This window comes from Bombus terrestris, chromosome 14 (assembly GCF_910591885.1).
Source record: "Bombus terrestris chromosome 14, iyBomTerr1.2, whole genome shotgun sequence".
Classification (NCBI taxonomy): domain Eukaryota; kingdom Metazoa; phylum Arthropoda; class Insecta; order Hymenoptera; family Apidae; genus Bombus; species Bombus terrestris.
Window position 1 is genome coordinate 7562302 of NC_063282.1, and position 18052 is coordinate 7580353.

At 32.5% G+C, this 18052-nt stretch overlaps 5 protein-coding genes and 1 non-coding gene across 10 annotated transcripts in view; 3 read left to right on the forward strand and 3 right to left on the reverse strand.

Annotated features, from left to right (window-relative positions):
- Positions 1-478: 478 nt before the first annotated feature.
- LOC100650861 (pentatricopeptide repeat-containing protein 2, mitochondrial) lies at positions 479-2433 on the reverse strand. Its single transcript, XM_003400764.4, has 5 exons — positions 2223-2433; positions 1514-2037; positions 1142-1438; positions 874-978; positions 479-812 (listed from the first exon to the last, which is right to left on the reverse strand). Exons 1-5 carry the CDS (start codon positions 2302-2304, stop codon positions 693-695), a joined length of 1128 nt encoding a protein of 375 aa, XP_003400812.1. The 5' UTR covers positions 2305-2433; the 3' UTR covers positions 479-692.
- Positions 2434-3043: 610 nt separating this feature from the next.
- Positions 3044-4036, reverse strand: LOC100650980 (protein POLR1D). The gene is made up of 2 exons (XM_003400765.4): positions 3895-4036; positions 3044-3653 (listed from the first exon to the last, which is right to left on the reverse strand). The coding sequence occupies exons 1-2, from the start codon at positions 3915-3917 to the stop codon at positions 3446-3448; spliced, it is 231 nt and encodes a 76-aa protein (XP_003400813.1). The 5' UTR covers positions 3918-4036; the 3' UTR covers positions 3044-3445.
- On the forward strand, positions 3580-5807 carry LOC100651100. 2 transcript variants are annotated; one of them, XM_012316464.3, is made up of 5 exons: positions 3580-3713; positions 4589-4711; positions 4797-5007; positions 5084-5213; positions 5288-5807. In XM_012316464.3, exons 2-5 carry the CDS (start codon positions 4590-4592, stop codon positions 5707-5709), a joined length of 885 nt encoding a protein of 294 aa, XP_012171854.1. In that variant the 5' UTR covers positions 3580-3713; position 4589; the 3' UTR covers positions 5710-5807. The 2 variants fall into 2 exon arrangements, with proteins under 2 accessions (XP_012171854.1, XP_003400814.1); XM_003400766.4 differs by lacking the exon at positions 3580-3713 and adding an exon at positions 4199-4340.
- A 196-nt stretch (positions 5808-6003) lies between these two features.
- On the forward strand, positions 6004-6097 carry TRNAI-UAU. The gene is made up of 2 exons: positions 6004-6041; positions 6062-6097. It is a non-coding gene; the product is annotated as a tRNA-Ile (tRNA).
- A 123-nt stretch (positions 6098-6220) lies between these two features.
- On the reverse strand, positions 6221-7550 carry LOC100651222 (probable 28S ribosomal protein S16, mitochondrial). Of its 3 annotated transcripts, none has more exons than XM_048411654.1 (3): positions 7373-7550; positions 7058-7304; positions 6221-6695 (listed from the first exon to the last, which is right to left on the reverse strand). In XM_048411654.1, exons 2-3 carry the CDS (start codon positions 7181-7183, stop codon positions 6399-6401), a joined length of 423 nt encoding a protein of 140 aa, XP_048267611.1. In that variant the 5' UTR covers positions 7184-7304; positions 7373-7550; the 3' UTR covers positions 6221-6398. The 3 variants fall into 3 exon arrangements, with proteins under 3 accessions (XP_048267611.1, XP_003400815.1, XP_048267612.1); XM_003400767.4 differs by having other exon boundaries at positions 7363-7550; XM_048411655.1 differs by lacking the exon at positions 7373-7550 and having other exon boundaries at positions 7058-7341.
- A 498-nt stretch (positions 7551-8048) lies between these two features.
- LOC100651463 overlaps positions 8049-18052 on the forward strand; it is a 32533-nt gene continuing 22529 nt past the window's right edge. The window contains exons 1-2 of one of the 2 annotated variants that reach the window (XM_012316476.3): positions 8049-8791; positions 9134-9181. In XM_012316476.3, the coding sequence (XP_012171866.1) occupies positions 8513-8791; positions 9134-9181 (327 nt within the window). In that variant the 5' untranslated portion in view covers positions 8049-8512. The remainder of the gene's footprint in view (positions 8792-9133; positions 9182-18052) is intronic. The other variant, XM_003400769.4, reaches the window with a different exon arrangement.

Here is an 18052-nt window from a genome sequence, read left to right on the forward strand (position 1 = left end):
TTCTTTTCCCGAATGTTTTCTGATCATTTCCAAAGTGCACGTTATTGACAATCAGACCCATTCGGCAGAATTTCATGAAAAGAATACTTTCGTTCGATCAATATCGGAACCATATCGAAATTTTCGAAAGCTAAGTCGAATTCGATCGTTTATATCGATTGATCGCACCGATGTATCTTATATAGAACGCATTGATTAATTATCGATTATTCTAATGATTTTTCGGGGGAAATGCATCTTGAATCGTTAAAAATAATTTTTCGATTATCGCAGATTCTAGTAGGACAAATTGAATAGTAGATCATAGAAACTACGTATGTGTATATAAATTCATCTTATGTAAACGTATTATCACGTAGAACATCAGCGTCATAAACATCATAAAATGCAATTTTAAAAGCAAAATATACTTTATTATGACCTACAAAAAAGTTTGCTAGCAATTTCATGAACACATGCATAAAGAAACAACACGTACTTCAATCTTTTACATTTTTCTGAACTTATTTTATTTACTTCATAAAATTACATTCTATACAGTAACTATATCTAAAAAGTATAGATAAAACATTTTACTTATCAGGCAACGATACAACTTGACTGCACAGTCCGTTGATGGAAAATATTCCTCATTAACAAAATTGATAAAATCATATGTAATTAATTATTGATGAAGGAATTAAAAAAGTGCATTACATATAACTTTTAGATTCACTTCTCTTATCTGGGTAGTATCTTCTCTGTTCGCCTGAGCTTTCTTTGTATCTTCTTGAAAACGTCATTGGCTTTAGTATAAATTCTTCTAAAGTACACTTAAAAAAATAAAAATTATACATTAATTACAAAGTATAATTACAAATTACTGTAACTTACATTGCTTTGAATATAATCATGCTGTCTCGCTATTTCTATTAAAGAAGATAGTTGCTTGCTTTCTTCTACTTCTTCTGTCTTCAATTTTTCTTCCAGTTTATCTATCTATAAGGCGATTATAAAACAATTAAGGAAGAATGTAGAATACTATAATTATTATGTAAGATCTGCTTTAATCGAAACTAATAATTAACAGGACAAATTAAACAATGCACGTAAATATGGATATTGAATTAACTTTACAGTAATAAACTTTAGTTTTACATACCACTTCAGAGAAAAAATAGTACTGTTTATTGCGATTAGTATCTCGATCTGTTCCATATTTCAAGATAGGAATTATTTGTATATATTTTCCCAAATGAATATATGCCAACATTTTAAGATTCTTAATAGATATAACTCTCTCTAATGGTATTGCGCTTAATATTTCCATAGCCAGTTCAGGTTTATTATTTTTAATCAGTAAATATGATAATAATGCAGAACTTCTTATGGAAGGCTTCATTGTATTTTGCTGATGTTTCCAATGATCTAATGCAAATTCTACTGCCTCTGGAGTATTCTAAATAAAAAATGTGATTAATTAAAAACCTAAAATATTAATTAAAATAATATAGAATTACTAATTAAAAAGTACCTCCTTCAGACATGCTGCATATATTAAGACGACAGAGCTCCCAATGTATTCCATACCTTCCGCATCCAAAACTTTCTGGTATATCTCTCTCATTTCTTTATACATATTATTTTTATATAACAAACACATTAAAATGCGGAAAGATGTGCGGTAATTAAAGCTATCTTTTATTGCATCATTATTAAATGCCCCTAAGGCATATTCTGGTTGATTCAAATGATAATACATTCTCATTACGACTGGTCCAAATATGTATTTACCAAACTTCTTTTCTTCTTGATTCTGAATATACTTCTCTAACATAACATTTAACAGTTGCATATCATTTTCATTAGGTTGTGCTAAATGTATCATTGCTTTTAAATCTTCTGTATATATCACTCCATCCTCATGCTGACATATTTCCTGCATTTTTTCACGAAATACATTTTCTATCGTCATAAACTGATTGCGAAATACGTATCTCGTATTCTCATACAGTGATACGCCTAAGTCTCGTTCCGTATACATAGACCGAACCCCAACTACAAACAATAAAAAGTATTGTTAAAAATCAACTTCGGAAATCTTCCATTTATTTTAGAATTAATATTAATATTAATATTTGAAACCATTCTCCTCTTATATTATTTGCGTCATGGCCTTTTTTGAACTCGTTATTCTAATTTAAGTCCATGTAGTACAGGTTTAGGTTAAGAATATTACGTACCATTTATAAAATTATATTTAAAAAATGCACTATTTGCCAGAGAAATATTTAATCTACGAAGTCCTCGGAGACTGGTCGCCATGGTTTAACGAACAAATAATATTTTATAATTTATATTTTATATAAGTTATATTAGTATAGCAATAAGACCAGACGAATAAACTACCGGCTATTCCTCACGCTTCAAACACGTAAAAGACCTATATTCTCTTATTATAACGGAAATGATAGTAGAGAAAATCACGTGGTTTCCGATTTTATGGACTACTATGATCAATAGTATAATTGAGGTATAATTGATGTTCTGTTATCACAATTATATCACTTTTTAATGTAATAAAACGATTATTTTAGCTGTTTTAAGTAGTTTCTGAAAAGTAAAGTCAAATTCATAAATAAATAAAATATTTTTACCGGATGAACTTATATCTTGCTTGGATTATAATTTGTCTTAAAATATGTTATATTTTCGTAAAATATAAAATAATTCTCTATTTCTAAAATAAATTGGTCTTAATTAGTCGATCATTTACTTCATGTTATATTCAATTCGAATCAATACTTTTTATGCAATGCGATACATATAACACATGAAAATTACCTTAATTTTCATAAAAATAACTTTTGCCCACTAACTTAGCATTTTTAAACATTTTTAAACGAGACAGTTAAATTAATTAATTAATCAATAGTTAAAACTTTATAATTTTCTGAAATAAGAAATTACATTTTCTAGCATTGTTTTTTATTTCATTCTTCTTTCTTAACATTCATTCTATCTTATTAATCTACGTATGTTTTTATAAAGTTAATGCAAGGAATATATTGTAATATATTTATTCAACCCTTATCACTACTTTACATTGTACATTACATTACATCACATTTTGCTATATTATGTAATATTTTCATGCTTAAAATTCTCTTTCGATTACTTGTATTTATCAAATTTTATATTAATTACAATTTTCAGCATCTTTAAATCCATATCAATTTATTCCATCATTTTAACTATCATTGGTGACTAATTTTTTTTTCATTATATTTAAGTGAATGCCTTTTATATTACATTTATTTAGCTTAAAATGAAACTTACAATTACTTAATAGGTACTAAATGACATAGATTTTCATGATATTGAATGATTTAATCCTAAATTAATAGAAGGACAGTAAAGAATGTTGCAAGGAACTAATACTTATACTAAGAGCAAAAAATAAAAATTACTTTAACGTATTCTCAGATATATGCAACTGTTTCTCACTTCTTCTTTTTAATTGATATTTGTTTGAAAGAACAACATTACGTAATGTTGAATGAAGAAATCTTTTATTAATAGATTCCTTTGGTTTTATCCATCCACTGGGTCCCATTATTTCTGCTCTTTTTGCTCCAATCTTAGCTTCTTCTAATAATGCCTCAACTGCAAGTCTAAGAATCAAATTATATATTTTATATTATATCCTAAATTAGTTCAACAAACAGACTATAGCAAGTATTTTAAAGTATAATAATTTTATTAATTCTTAACAAACTGGTTATGTCAGGTTTTACATTATTGTCATTATTTTATAACCTTGAAAGCGTCGTATTATCTCTAATGAAATACATATGCAAATAATACAAGTTAACCTTTGTATTCAGGCATGAACAAAGCGAAGCCTAAACTCACCTGTTTAATGTTTCATCATCCATTTTCTCAATATTTTATAATTTTCTTAACCCTTGCACGCAAAACATGAGAATTTTCTCGTTAATTTATATCTTTCACAGACGAACGAAATTGTTCCTTAACAAACAATGAATTTTATTGTTCGTTACAGACAGTAGAAAAATTTTCAATATTCTTGTTACATACTACATAAACAAATAGTTATCACGTAAATTTATAATAAAAATAAAATTATACTACGTTTATGTACATTATTCCCGTATTGACATAAACAACAGATGTTCGTATAAATTAAGGTTATGTTTACGTTACAAATTAAGTTATGTGCGCTTACGAATACCTCCTATATTATACTTTCATTCGTGATATTTAATTTATAATATTTTAATAACCTGAATACAAAAATATTAGATTGATACTATCTACAATCTGCAAGATATCATTTGGTAATCATAAATTATATTCTAGCATATTTTTAATGCATTTCTTAAATTTTACATCTAAGTAATTTTAATAGTTGAAAATAAAAATACATGAATTTGATAAATTATAAGTATGTATTTGTATCAGAGAATATTGCATGTAATTGTTTTAAATGCACATTATTTTAAAAATTTATCAAATAAAATTATCTATTTATCATACAAATTCAAATATTCAGTTATTTAATAATTTAAATCTAATTCTATTTTAGGATGATGGAAGATCCTGAATTGATTGCATTAAATAAATTAAAAAATGACCTTGTTGCAAAAGCAAAGAACTTAATTGAAAAATTAAAAGAACAGGAAAATCAGCAAGAAGTTGTTATGTTAAAGTTGTATTATATTTATCCTTAAATTTATCCTTTTGTATCAAATCTATTATATCCTTGATATTAATTTTTATTATTTCTAAATCAGTTTGCCAAGGACTACAGAATCTGGTAATAACACAAAAGAAAAATTACAAGGACAATATACACATATATTATGTAATGTTTCTTGTGGAGTCTCTGGTATAACATTTAAAGATATAGATAAGAAATGGTTACATGATAATGTCTATAAATATACAACTTGTTTAAAAACGAAAGCTTTAAATTTATATGTAGAGTTAACAGTAAAATTGGAGGTATATAACACAAAATAATACTACTTCTATAATAAAATACATTGTTTTGATGTATTATTTTTCTGCTTTATTTTAGGATGAAAAAGAATTTGAAATTTGTGATATAACATGTCATTTTATAAATATCGATAAATGTTATATGTTGGAGATTGAATCTTGGGTACAAAATATGACTAGAATGAAAAACTTTTCACTTCTTACATCTGGTAATTCACAAGTTATATAATTTTTTGTGTAACACGAGAAAGCAGTACTTAAACATTAAAATTTGTTCTTCTAGCAATTTCACAATACAGTGAGGAAAACGTGGTAAGAAAAAGGATACTTGATAAGTTGAATGATGGGAAGTATGTAAGTTGTAAACAATGTAAAGAAGAAAATGGTGGAATTTTAGTATATATACATTTAACTGAAAACGTAAAGCAGGTGTATTTAATACTTCAATGGTCAGTATTGTTTTCGGAGCAGTATTGGAAAATGGAGCATCATTTTGTCATAAATCCTGAAAAAACTGATAATATATGTAATCAGCACTTTCCTCTTACTGCAAAGTTTGCCCAAGAAAATCAATCTTTGCTGCAAAATTTTTGCAAACCAAACCTTACAAAAGAAAATGTCATTGACTTATGGGATGATCTATGTTCTGTTATTGACATGTACGAAGATAGTAATCAATCGGAAATTAATGATGATATGGAGTAATATTTTTTTAAACTTAAGCTATTATAAACGTTACTGAATAAACTATCGTCATATAATGTATGATAATAAAGAATCAATAAATATTTATTTCAAATATATTTGGTGCATTATAATTTTCATATATTCATATACAGGTTATGTTAAGAAGTATGTAATTAGTGAAATTGTTCTTTTTCGTAACATAATATCTTTTTAATACTCGTATTAAGATGTATTTAACAATTATTGTCTATTTTGATCAATATTTTTGATTAATGTCTTTCTATATATGAATAAGAAATTGCAAACTACAACTCCCCAGTGGCGCAATCGGTTAGCGCACGGTACTTATATGACAGTAAATTTGTGAGCAATGCCGGGGTTGTGAGTTCGAGCCTCACCTGGGGAAGTTTTTTTTTATGTTTAAGTTTATAATATTTGAATTTAAAACATGTAAAGCACATCTTACATCTTTTATGTTTGATTATTACATACCACTAATTATCATATTAAACATGTGTTAAGACAGAAATCTAATAAGTATATTTATTTGTACTGTTCATATTTTATTGCATACTTTGTTCTTTATTAAGCTCTTATTAATGTACTATTAAATCAATTTAACATTTTATTTTTAGTAACAATTTTATTCAAATGCATACATTGTTTACATACTAAATATATAATATAAATAAAATAACTAAAATATGTTAGCCTATAGCCTCTGTTTCTGTTTTCGATTCTGATTCTCCACTGTTATTTCTTTCAATTTCTTCTGCAGCTTTTTTTCGATTTCTCCATGCTTTCATATATGTTCTTGGATGTATTGGAAAGAAACCACAAAGTCCTAACAATATTGCTACTGGTTTTGATACTGTTACGTTTTGTCCCAACCAATATTGTATCCGTTCGAAATTTAAAGCAATTAATTTTTCATCATATTTGTTTGGCATAGGGTCATAGGTACCTAGTTGTTCTATCGGGGGTTTGTGTTGTCCACTTTTAGTCTGAAATGAAATTAGTTCACACCATACTTATAGATTTATATTAGTGAATTTATCAGGAAGTTTCATTATAAGAATTTTATTTATAGAAATGTAAACAACCAAGTCTGTGTAATTTATTATATTAGAAACAACATTATATACAATATAAATAACTATGTTATTTACTTGTATGCATTAAAAAAGAAATCATAATAAAATCAATTATAGCAAAAAAAAAATGCAACTAACAAATAGAAAAATTAAAACATATTGAAAAGTTATATGTTTATATAGGTGAGTAAACGGACATAAAATAATGTTTTTTTTTTATTAAAAAGTAGTATGGTTGTAGTTTTAATTAAAAATCATTTGTGAAAACTTACAGGCATAACAACAATGTGATAAAAAGGTCTGTTAGCACATCCATAACGAACAAATCGTATTGATCTAGGATAGAAAGCATTCGAAATACCAATCCCAGATGAGGGATGCAATGGTAAACGTGGCATTTTGTTAAATATTTATCAGTTTGATTTATATTACAACACAAAATTACAACTCTGTCACGTAGAAGACTTCAATTTTCAGCTCATCATTGGAGGTTATGTTAGGTGCGATTAGTTGGACAACCTATTGAGATATGAATTTGGCATCAACAATTTGGAATCTATATATATTAGAATATTACCTGATATTACATTTAATTAATCATTACGATAGTCAATATTAATTCAAGTAAAAGAAATTCATATTCAAAACGAGAGTTATTTAAGTTAATTTTAATAAATATTCATCTATTTACAAAAGTATTTAATGGAAATTAATAAATAAGTATTTATTTTAAGTACAATATTTTAATGATTAGTATCCCTATACAGAAATAAAAAAATATTAATATTTTTTTACAATTAAATTAATTAATAATCATAAAAAATATTCAATGTAGAGCGGGGAGTCTTAACGAAGATTAGTGTCTTAGCGCTACCTGGCGCTAAGGTATTTGTATTAACTAAAACAATTGATATAGTAAATATTATATTATATTTCATATTTCAAAAAATTTGCATGAATTTCTAGCTATTATTAAAATAATTCAAAAGAGATTTCAACATATTTCATAAATAGAATTTACTATAAACGAATTTACGAATGAATCTTAATCATTATAAAAATCATAATGCTGTTATTCATATTTACAACTTGTATTTAATTATATATTGAGGAGACTTTGTTTATAAAATTTCCGTATGAAATTTAGGTAGAAGGATAATTTATACGATGAATCGAATAGTGTATAGTTTTTGGGTCAGCGCATGTGCAACACGTGAATCCCTACAGATGCTTCCAATGTTTGGTATAGAGGGGTGAGGTTAGAACTTGAATCCGTTCAACCGAATGGTTTCGTTGTCAGTTTGACATGCACAGGCGTTCTGTGTGCATCGGTAGTGTGAGGTGTTGCAAGTTTCTCTATAATCATATATCCTTCCTTACGTACAATAATCTTGAATTAATCAATGAATTCACATTTAGTATTCCTGTCAATATAATTTTCAATTTTCATGTAACAAAGTATCAAATTATTGATGTTTATATATAAAACGACGTGGCCGTGGAAAACAAGTGAAAACCGGCAAGATAATTAGGAGTCTAGAATTATTAATTATAATCAACGGTTAATGGTGTTCGTGAATATTCGCGGGATGCGCTACGAGACCGTCTTTTCTTGTAGTCATTCTGCATCCAGGTTATATCTCGAAAGGGAATAACCTCGATTTCAGGGAGAGCAGGTTGATCTTTTTTATTGTTAACGATCGCGAGATTTATTAAAATCCGGAATCATGAATTCCAATACGCCGAAAGTGGAGTTCGCACTTGGAAGTGAAGTGTCGTTGAACCACTTCAAAAGTAACTTTGCGCGTTCTTTCGTGACCAATTGCCGTGAATCTAAATCGCTGGATTACGAACTCCCTAACAACACGACCGAGGAAGATGATACACAAACCAATGGCAACAACAATAATTTCCTATCCCTCGTCAATTTCGGAAGTGACATAACGACCGTCGTGGATAATAACGCCTTTAAGAAGGGCTCTCCAAACCTTTGGAAAACGAATGAGGTAAATATTCTTTTTTTTTTTTCATTTTTATTAAACCTCTCATCAACCAAATCGTTTGTATCATGTATTTTCGCCATAAGTAGGTATATTTTCTTGAACGGAAATGGAGTATGGATTGCGTTAAATATAGATTACTTGTTATGTACAATAAGGGGTTATCGAGTTGTAGTATAGAGTTATTGTCTTTTATTAGTTACATAAATCTTCCCTAGTATCGATTATTGGAAGCCCGTTGTGCATATTACACCAGAGATAAATTCACTAAAATTACTTATGAATTAATTTAGTAATTGTGTTTTTTTATCTATGTTTGGGTTTAACGTTACGTTTCCTGTTTTATAGCCTGTTCAATCCTCGGCGGATATCAGTGAACTGGAGACGCTGAAAGCTGTAAGTTTATTTCATTACTTCTATTTTTATAGCATAACTTTATGCGTTGTGTTATAAAAAATATGTTTTACAGAGAAAAAGTTTCGATACTACTGTATTTCTTCTAAAGTTATGATTTTCACTTTATCGCATCTTATTTAAAAAATAATACTCTTCATAGATTGTGACTACCAATAATATCAATACTTTACGAAAGTAACTTAGCAATAAAGATTGTTTCGCGCGTCGGTTCTCTATCTTCTACTAAATACATATACTTTATCATGATGATAATAAGCAGATTATAATAATTGGTGTTTTACGATTATCTCTATACAAATTTATACGCCAATAAGTACATATTAGGCCTGAAACATCTATTCATTTGTAATATATTAGCATAAAAATTGCATAGAAATACTTAAGAAACAGAGAGTCTCGTATTGCGCATGCGCATCAAATTACTTTGGTATTAGCTTTGCAATTTGGCAGCACTGTGACCGGGTTTTTCTAACCTGAAAGAGCAACTTTTTGCCCGGTTCGACCGATGTCGTTCCGTTTCGATTGTTTCTGCGAAACAATTCGAAAAGCGTGAATCGTTTTGCCGGCTCGAAAATAGAGGGTTGCCCAACTGAAAACGATACCGTGGCAATACTGAAAATAAACCGGCTCGCTGCCTGAATGTTTCGCGACTAACCGGTAGTCAGGTCAGTTCAGTTATTTTGACATTTCTGTTTTGTACCGTTGTCCGCATCTTCCGAGAATTGTCGCTTTCGCGTTCCCGGTTATTATCGTCTTTTCAGCTTATATAAGAGCTTATAATATTTTAGATTTTGTCCTAACAGCCATTGACTGTTCGAAGTCGATTCGGAAGTAGATATAGTGACTCACGAAAAGATGCGAGCAGTTATAGAAAATTATTGTTAGAAGATTAAAGACCGACATTTAGATTTATAGTACATTTATAGGAGAGTATACTATATCTTTTATATTTTTATCCAGTTAATGGAAATATGTATAATACATATCATCCATTCTTGTTCTCGCGTCTTTTCACCGTTCTAATTTATTTATGTTTCATTTCGTGTTTATTTTCCGATTGGAAGGTATCCACAGATCTAGTGACTCACGAAAGTATTTGAACATTGATAGACATTTTTGGTGAATATATGTTATGTGCGTAATAGGAAAAATTTTGGAATCTCGTTAGCACTGTATTGGGATACGACTATCATGATTATATTGGCAAAATTTGAAATCAATCTGAAAATGTAGAAATTACAAGATATTCATCGCATAGACTTCGCAAAAATCATCAAAATATTCCACCAGTTAGTTATTCGTTACATTAGTAAGCCAGCATTGGCTTATTAAATAACCCGTTGAATTTTTAAATTGTTTTCGCGTTTTTCACCCGATAATCTTCATTTTTCCCAGTGAAATTTTTGCCATTTTCCGTCTCATGCTACAATTTCAAATTCTTAATCCGCTTGCAAATTGTTTATAGGGAGTGATTAAAACCTAAGACTATAGAAATTGGCTAGGAATTATGAAAAAAGAAACAGTTAGAATATTTATTATATTTTTATAATATCCTTGTAGTGCTGCCCTTTTGATTGTAATTTTGCCAACGATTATAATATTTGGTCTCGTTGCAAGATTTAATTAAACGCTTGAATAATGCAAGTAGCAAACCTAGTTAGACCAGTTTGATCGATGAAAATGGTCTGAGCTAGTTTCACACGGTCAATGTCGCGCAGAATGTAAAACTTCCGGTACAATTCAATTATAGGAAAAGAACGATCGGATTAATTATCTCATTTTGCCTGCGCTTTAAGTATAAAATCGCGATGCATGTTTTCCCGGTTAATGAAAGTTCTACTACTGTTAAATATCATGGACTTCCGGTGATTCATGCGCCATTCATGTTCATCGTAACGCGGCCCGTCGATTCCGTGTTCCAATCATTTTCTACTATATCTAATGTAATTAATAACATTTCTAACGTAATTAAAAAAGTAGATTTATTATCGGAAAAAGTAAGGAATCACGAATCCTGCCTTTTCTAGCGCAAGTTTCATCTTCGAAGATATAACTTTCAGTATCGGCGCAACACATTATGCTATTATTATTTATTGCTCGAATTTTAATTGTAGTAATTCTATTTCGCGTCTTCCACTTTCCTACGGCTCGTAGGAGATAGGAATTCTATTTGTCGCGGGCATGCGGATTTTTGGCCAATCTTTGTTGGATTTAGTCTGAAAAAGTAGGCTATCGTTCCGGAGAACGTAACTTACGAATATACATACAGCGAAGGTGCAGGAGATTTCAAGGTCATGCTCGTTCTTTCAGAACGACACGCCGTATTTTTTCATCTTCTCTGAAGTATTAACCACTCAGGTAGATTTAATTAGTCGCAACGAGTCATCTCTCACAACATAGAAAATTGCTTGAGTAGTAATTTCTATTGTCGTAAGAAACGTTTTCAGGTAACAACGGGTTGTATTGTTCATTGATGGTATACGAATGTTTTTATCAGAGATATGGTTATCAGATTTACTAGAAAGCTGTCCCAGTCGTGTACGGTTTATAGTTACAGAATCGTCGTATAATCCTCGAGCATGATTGTCACAAGAACCTAAGAGGTCCTACTTTTCCTAGTAGAAATATGGTTGTTATATTGTTATACACAGGCTCTTATATTGTTATACTCAGGCTGTTATATTCTCGAGGATATGCACAGGTTTAGGAAATTATACCTGTTGCAGTCGTAGAAACATCTGCAGGGTCGTAATAGTAAATATCTCGTTTCTCGTATATTGTCGGTATAATATTAAAAGTTATATTCATTGTAGCTATAAAGTAGGAAGCATCAGCAGTAAGCAGCTATAGTTACAGTAGTAACCTGCAGAAATAACACCGTAATGTGTATTCTGTATGTACAACTTGACAGTTGTGGTTGTATAGCTACATGGATGATCGATGATTTTAATGCTCGGTACATGATAATCCGTACCGGGTTTGAGGAAAACTTTATGCTTTTGTTCAGGTAGAAGCTCTTATACGCAAGTACATCGGTCGAGGCGTTTGCGTTGTCGAGATCGGGTAGCTTTTATTGAGCGGAAGTTCGCTCGAGCCCCTTCCGTAATTATCAGTCGAGATATACACCACTCATTGGTAGCTTTGTACGTTTGTCCACAAGTGTACGCCCGTGAAATCGTGGTTTTCGTTGCACGTGTATATACGTATTCAGACAACGATGACCCGTACACGCGTTGCTTCCTTTTCTGTGACGTCACCATCCTGCTCTTTTTCGATGCCGTGACCACCAGGATGTAGGTGCACGTACGTACACACGTCTACCAAAATTACCCGTTCATTTCCTTTCCCGTGAAATCCTCTTTTTTAACAGCTGTACAAAGCCGGTTCGTTTGTTTCTTTTTCCTTTCTCTCTCTCTTTCTCGTATCTTTTTAAAAACGTAAACGTATCTTCGCTTCGAGAAAGAACAACCTCGTGAATTGTTCTATCGTGTTCTACGGCTGATTAAGTAATATGCAAATGACAGACGAAATTTTGCAGAAAACGGTACCAAATATTTGCCTAATATGGGCCATGAGTCCATGATTAAGACGAGCAAGATGTAACGTCGAATGTGACTGCGATTGCTAAGGGTAGGCTATTAAGATTTCAGGAGTAATGAAATCTTTGACGATGTAAGTCGGTAACGTTCGTGGCAAGAAGCTGGCGGAAATGTTCGACGATTTTCTAATGGGAACTTTAAGCACAAAGATCTGGACTGTGAAAGTTCCAAGGATCTCGTTATTCGATGTCAGAGCACTCGTAGAAAGTTCACATTTCCCAAGCGATATTCCCGACGGTTCAAAGTGCAACGCGTGTAATTTTTCTTTCCGACACAGATATCTCCTTGACGCGTGTTCTTCGCGTTTGTCATTTTGTATTCGCCAATGTCAAAGAGCTTGAATAAATGTGCAAAAAATCGGTGTGATTTTGCACGTCACGATATAACACCGAGAAACGTTCTATTTTATCGGAAGATGAATTAAACGTTTGATTCAACGACTCTATCGTACAGCTATCTATCTTTGTTGTATAATCTATGAGAGACTAAAAGCCCAGGACTGTAGAAGAATTAATTTCGTGCATAAGCGATTCAACTTACTAAAAGCGGAGAAATACGTTCCCTTGGAGAATATCTGGTAACATCTAAAAAATGTCCACTTCATTTTGCACTCTATACTATTAAGAAGATCCGTATAAATACGTAATAATTTGCTTCAACAAATCTGTTGTATAATCTACCTATCCGAGGCTAGAAGTCTAGGACTGTAAAAAGTGAGTTCTGCGCATAAACAGCTGAACTTACGGAATGTAAAATGATACGTTTGCCTCGAAAGCACCGAACGATGCTTCAAAAACTTGAATTTCATTCCGCATCCAACGGTCTCGCTATTAAAAAATCCGTATGAACACGGTATGCTGCTAGGTATAATGATATAACAGTGAACGAAAATTTCCAAGATTACACGCAGCTGGCAAACTGGACCTTTGGAAAACAAGATTTCTTGCGTATCAGTTTAATATTGGAGCATTGGTACGTAACGCAAGATAGGAAGGCAGACCTGGAGCCAAGCGGATTACGGGAATTTTCTCAGCAGGAACACTGTGGATTGTAGACGAAGCGAAAGCGTGGCTCTGTTGGTTGGCTGATAGAGTTGGTCGACGAGAAAGGAACGGGGAGTAGTATCGTTCTATAATGGATAGTCCGTATGCACGCATTTTCTAATGAAGTAGCCGTGCACAGGGCACGAGTTAGGTATCGTTGTCGCGTACACGATAATTTGTCCCGACTCGCCGTCTTTCCAGGATGATCATTATTCCAGAGCCGTGGACAACTAGGTAGCCTTTCCCGCTACCTCTTCTATCTGCGCCGCTCGTTAATGAACAAACCATTAATCAAACTCTTCCGGTCGTTGCCGGCTGATGATTCCAAGCGACATCTATTTGCCACTGATTTTTCTCTCTTTTTGCCTGCAATTTACAATCTTTGCCGTTCGTTCTCTGTTACTGCATTTTGTTACGCTTCTAGGCAGAACAGTTTGGATTTATTGATTAGTGGTTCGAGATTCGGGTACTATGGATGCACGGGAAGGTTAAGAAAGTGGAAGTTTGTGGATTGGATAACGCATGGTTTCACGAAATTTGTTTTGGCCTGAGCAGACGGTAGTAGAGATATTTCGATGGCTACATATTTGTCGAGCGAGTGGCTTTAGAGTATCGTGATGATCGGAAGGATAGAAAGTTTTTGGTTTGTCGAAGTTTGAATAGTACGTGGTTTGTCATAGTTTGTTTTGGTTCTAGTAGAAGGTAGTAGAGAGGTAGCTTTTTAGCTTCCTAATTTTGACGTTCGAATGGAATTAAGACAATTAAGTTCATTGTGTAAATTTAATTGGAATTGAATCCATTAGAATGATTTCTTAGTATATTTATTGTTAGTATCAGAAGTTATTAGGAATCATATTATTCAGCTATCAGTCACACCGATGAGTAATGTATTTCGTCCAAATTGAAAAATCCATTCAATTTCATCTCTTTGTCGGAGAGTTGAATATCCACTATCTCAATTTCGATAATCCTCGGCTTATCTTTATTGCAATACTCGAAACGTTTGAATATCCCAACTATATTATACCTGTACACACTTATTGTCCTGTCACTGTCACATTGAGATAGCTGCACCCGAATGAAGCTGGTCTGAAATAACGTAGAGTCTCGTTTACGAACCATTTGCACGGTCGATGAATTGCAGAGGCTTCGACCGTTGTTCTTTGATCCTTTCTATGGATTGAGTGGGGATTAGGTCGTGTCCAAGCGTTTGCCAATAGACGATTCTTCGTTCAAACGGTACAGCTTTGTGCAAAAGTTTAAGGATAGGGTTCGGTTAATCGCCTCTTCCAGGATTGACTGGTAATGTCAAAGGAAGTTACTGGGGGACTATGATAATTAAGTATAAGTTACGATGATCCTGAAATTCCGGAAGCAGTTTTACAGGGTTTAGGCTATTTCGTTTATTACTTAATATTTATGTTTACTTAAGTATTTATGCTTGAACGTTACGTTGAACAGTTACCAGGTACTGTGATTTATCGTGGAAATGTAAATATGTCGTCTTCTATGTTAGAACCGTGTTAAACTTGTTGAAACATTAAGTTTCGTATTTCGTTGTTTTTGCGATCGGTTAAAAATGTGCAGGTATTTTTGATAGTACAGGTATTTGAACAGGTATTTTGGTACCTGTTTTGATATACATGTTTAGGTACACACATTGGAGGAGTTTGATAGTCTTAACGTTAGCTTCCTCGGGCCTGTTAATTAGCTGTTTCATGTTTCGTATTTTTATTTCTTATTTCTCATTTTTATTTCATCTTTACAAATGTGTACGATGCTCTGAGGATGCGAAGGAAGCGATTAGAATTCCTAACAGGAGGTGGTTCTAATCTATGATCAATCTCTTTAGCGCAGATTTAATTACTATGCTCCAGTAATTAGAATTTACTTCCGAGCATGCCGCCTCGTACGCCTGGTATTCGGCATATTTTTTAGAAGATAAGACGTATATTCTACCTGCTAACAGAGTAACCAAAGTGAAAGGGATATGATGAAAGTTTAGAACAGCCAATATCGTAAGGTAATGGAAACAGTATCAAAATTAGCAAAACTGTCTTTGAAATAATTGGCGAACATCTTGCTTCTCTTTCGACCTATCGTTTATTTGCTTGGCGTAGGATAGGCCAAGTGAAAAAAGGCTTTTATGTTTTATGTATAATTCTATATAATCTTCTCGATCCAGTTACGATCTTGTTGCTCGTATTTTATTCGAAACGATTATTAGACATCGTATTATTATACGTAGACTAGGCAACTTCCTCCATATGAAAACAGAGTGAAGCTTTTAAAAAACGAGCACTACGCTTCTAATCAGTTTACAATGTTCGAATATGAAATTACGGTAATGTCTTGAAATTAGAATAACGTAATGCAATAATGTCTTCAAGTTACATTAACTGCTCTATTTAAACATCTTCTATTTTTAACCTGTTGCTTTTCATTGCTATTAAAAATATATTATATTTACATTTGCATGGATTCAGATCAATCGAACCGAAGTTGATGTTTAATTAATTGCTTCTGTGATTACAGAAATTCCTATTAAGAGATCTGGTTAGCAAATTAGTTTCTTACCTTTCATTTTTCAAATCTTTGACACTTATAAATCGTTACTAAAGGACGATGTATTTTACCAAATAATTTAACGCAAGTATAGACTTTGATTTGTTCGATTCGCTGAGAGAGGAAGTTGTTCTTCCAGTACAAGTATTCGAGTTCAAGCTCCTGAAACCGCCTCTGCGTTCTCGATGGATCGCGCTGAATAGAATTGTTCGGCTGACAATCGTAGTCAGCAAATTGTTCTCTAATCACTCAGCCTGCAATGCTGTGGCGAATAAGGAGAACCGTATCATACAGAGAAGCCTGAAACGCGATCACTTCATAACGCGGAAATCATCTTTTAGAATTGCACTTTCGGAATTTCGAAACACCCTCCCGTGCGTCCATTTTCCATTTTCCTGTATTTCAGGAAGCTGAAGGAGCATTAATATTCGCGGAGAAATAAGAAAAGCCAGAGACGAGCATTAGGAACGATGAATTATCGGCGAACACTGAACGGTTGGGTGGCCGTGTTCCGCAATTAAAACGAAAACGTAAAACTCCTAACTATCATTTCAAAAACGAAGAAAATTGAAGTCTTATCATCTGTGCCATCTTTGTTTTTCTTCACTCAATTTAAAACATTGTTTCGCAACAGTCATTATTTCGTAACGGCTTGTATAATATAACATTACTTAAAATGTGAAACGCGCGGAGCACTTCGAACGTTTCGACATAGGATAAGTATCTCGAAAAATGAAAAAAATGTCAAACGTGTTACTTTAATTAAGGAGAGCGGTGATAATCGCCTCTCGGCACGGTGAGGGATTAGACCCTGTTCAAACAGGCTGGTGTTCTCAAAAGAAGCGTCCTTATCATTTCGTAATCCTAGTTTCGCAGGTGTTTCGCTTATTATTATTTTCATTGTTCGAATCGCAAATTATCTTCCTCGTTTCTAATAATTTCTCGATTTTATCCTACTGGAATAAAGCTTATGGTAGAATGATAACCGGCAAATTATCGCTCAGAAATGCTGTGCGCTTTAAAGAGCACATTTCCTAAACAAACCTGCAATTTCTTTCCTAAGATTTTATGTCCAATTTCGTATCGCTCGTAGCTGGCTAAAAATAATACGAAAAAGTCGAGCGTCGTTAAAAGTGGTAAAAAAAAGTGCGCGCATTTGTAGAGATATTTGTAGAAATATGAGTTTAACGTTGCTGGCGAGTATATTCAACCGTGTTAACGAAAGGGTTGAACGAAGTTGTTGAGCTTGGCTGGCTTTTTCAGACTACTTATACGGCTGTGGAGCGAGGTGAACTCGCGGAGGTCGTTTTCTCACGCTCTTCGTCGAAGCTTGGCTGCCGATCTGCTTAGCTTCTGTCCCTTTTCCTCCCGCAATTTCTCTCTCTTTCTTTCTCTCTCCATTTCCATCTGTCGGCTGTAAAAAGGTGACTGGAATTTCGCGCCGCCCGTGATTCTAATTCTTCGCCCGTCTATATACCTTTCGCCATCGCGCCATTATGATACCCCGGCTTCCAACACGGCCCACGCGTACTCCTTTCACGTTCTTTATACACGGTGGCTCTTTCTGTCATATTATGTTAGGAAAATTTGCAGCGAGATTTTCGAAATTTAACGCTCCAACCTATATTTAACGTTCTATCGTT

Bases quoted from the DNA above. Each gene is read 5' to 3' on its own strand.
- LOC100650861 (XM_003400764.4), bottom strand. From the start codon at position 2,304: ATGGCGACCAGTCTCCGAGGACTTCGTAGATTAAATATTTCTCTGGCA. The intron at 979-1,141 runs GTATGTAAAACT...ATCGCCTTATAG, and splicing joins ACTATTTTTTCTCTGAAGTG to ATAGATAAACTGGAAGAAAA. The intron at 813-873 runs GTAAGTTACAGT...TATTTTTTTAAG, and splicing joins ATGATTATATTCAAAGCAAT to TGTACTTTAGAAGAATTTAT.
- LOC100651222 (XM_048411654.1), bottom strand. From the start codon at position 7,183: ATGCCACGTTTACCATTGCATCCCTCATCTGGGATTGGTATTTCGAAT. The intron at 6,696-7,057 runs GTAAGTTTTCAC...ATTTCATTTCAG, and splicing joins ATCACATTGTTGTTATGCCT to ACTAAAAGTGGACAACACAA.
- LOC100650980 (XM_003400765.4), bottom strand. From the start codon at position 3,917: ATGGATGATGAAACATTAAACAG. The intron at 3,654-3,894 runs GTGAGTTTAGGC...TTTGATTCTTAG, and splicing joins GATGATGAAACATTAAACAG to ACTTGCAGTTGAGGCATTAT.
- LOC100651100 (XM_012316464.3), top strand. From the start codon at position 4,590: ATGATGGAAGATCCTGAATTGATTGCATTAAATAAATTAAAAAATGAC. The intron at 5,008-5,083 runs GTATATAACACA...GCTTTATTTTAG, and splicing joins AGTTAACAGTAAAATTGGAG to GATGAAAAAGAATTTGAAAT. The intron at 5,214-5,287 runs GTAATTCACAAG...TTGTTCTTCTAG, and splicing joins CTTTTCACTTCTTACATCTG to CAATTTCACAATACAGTGAG.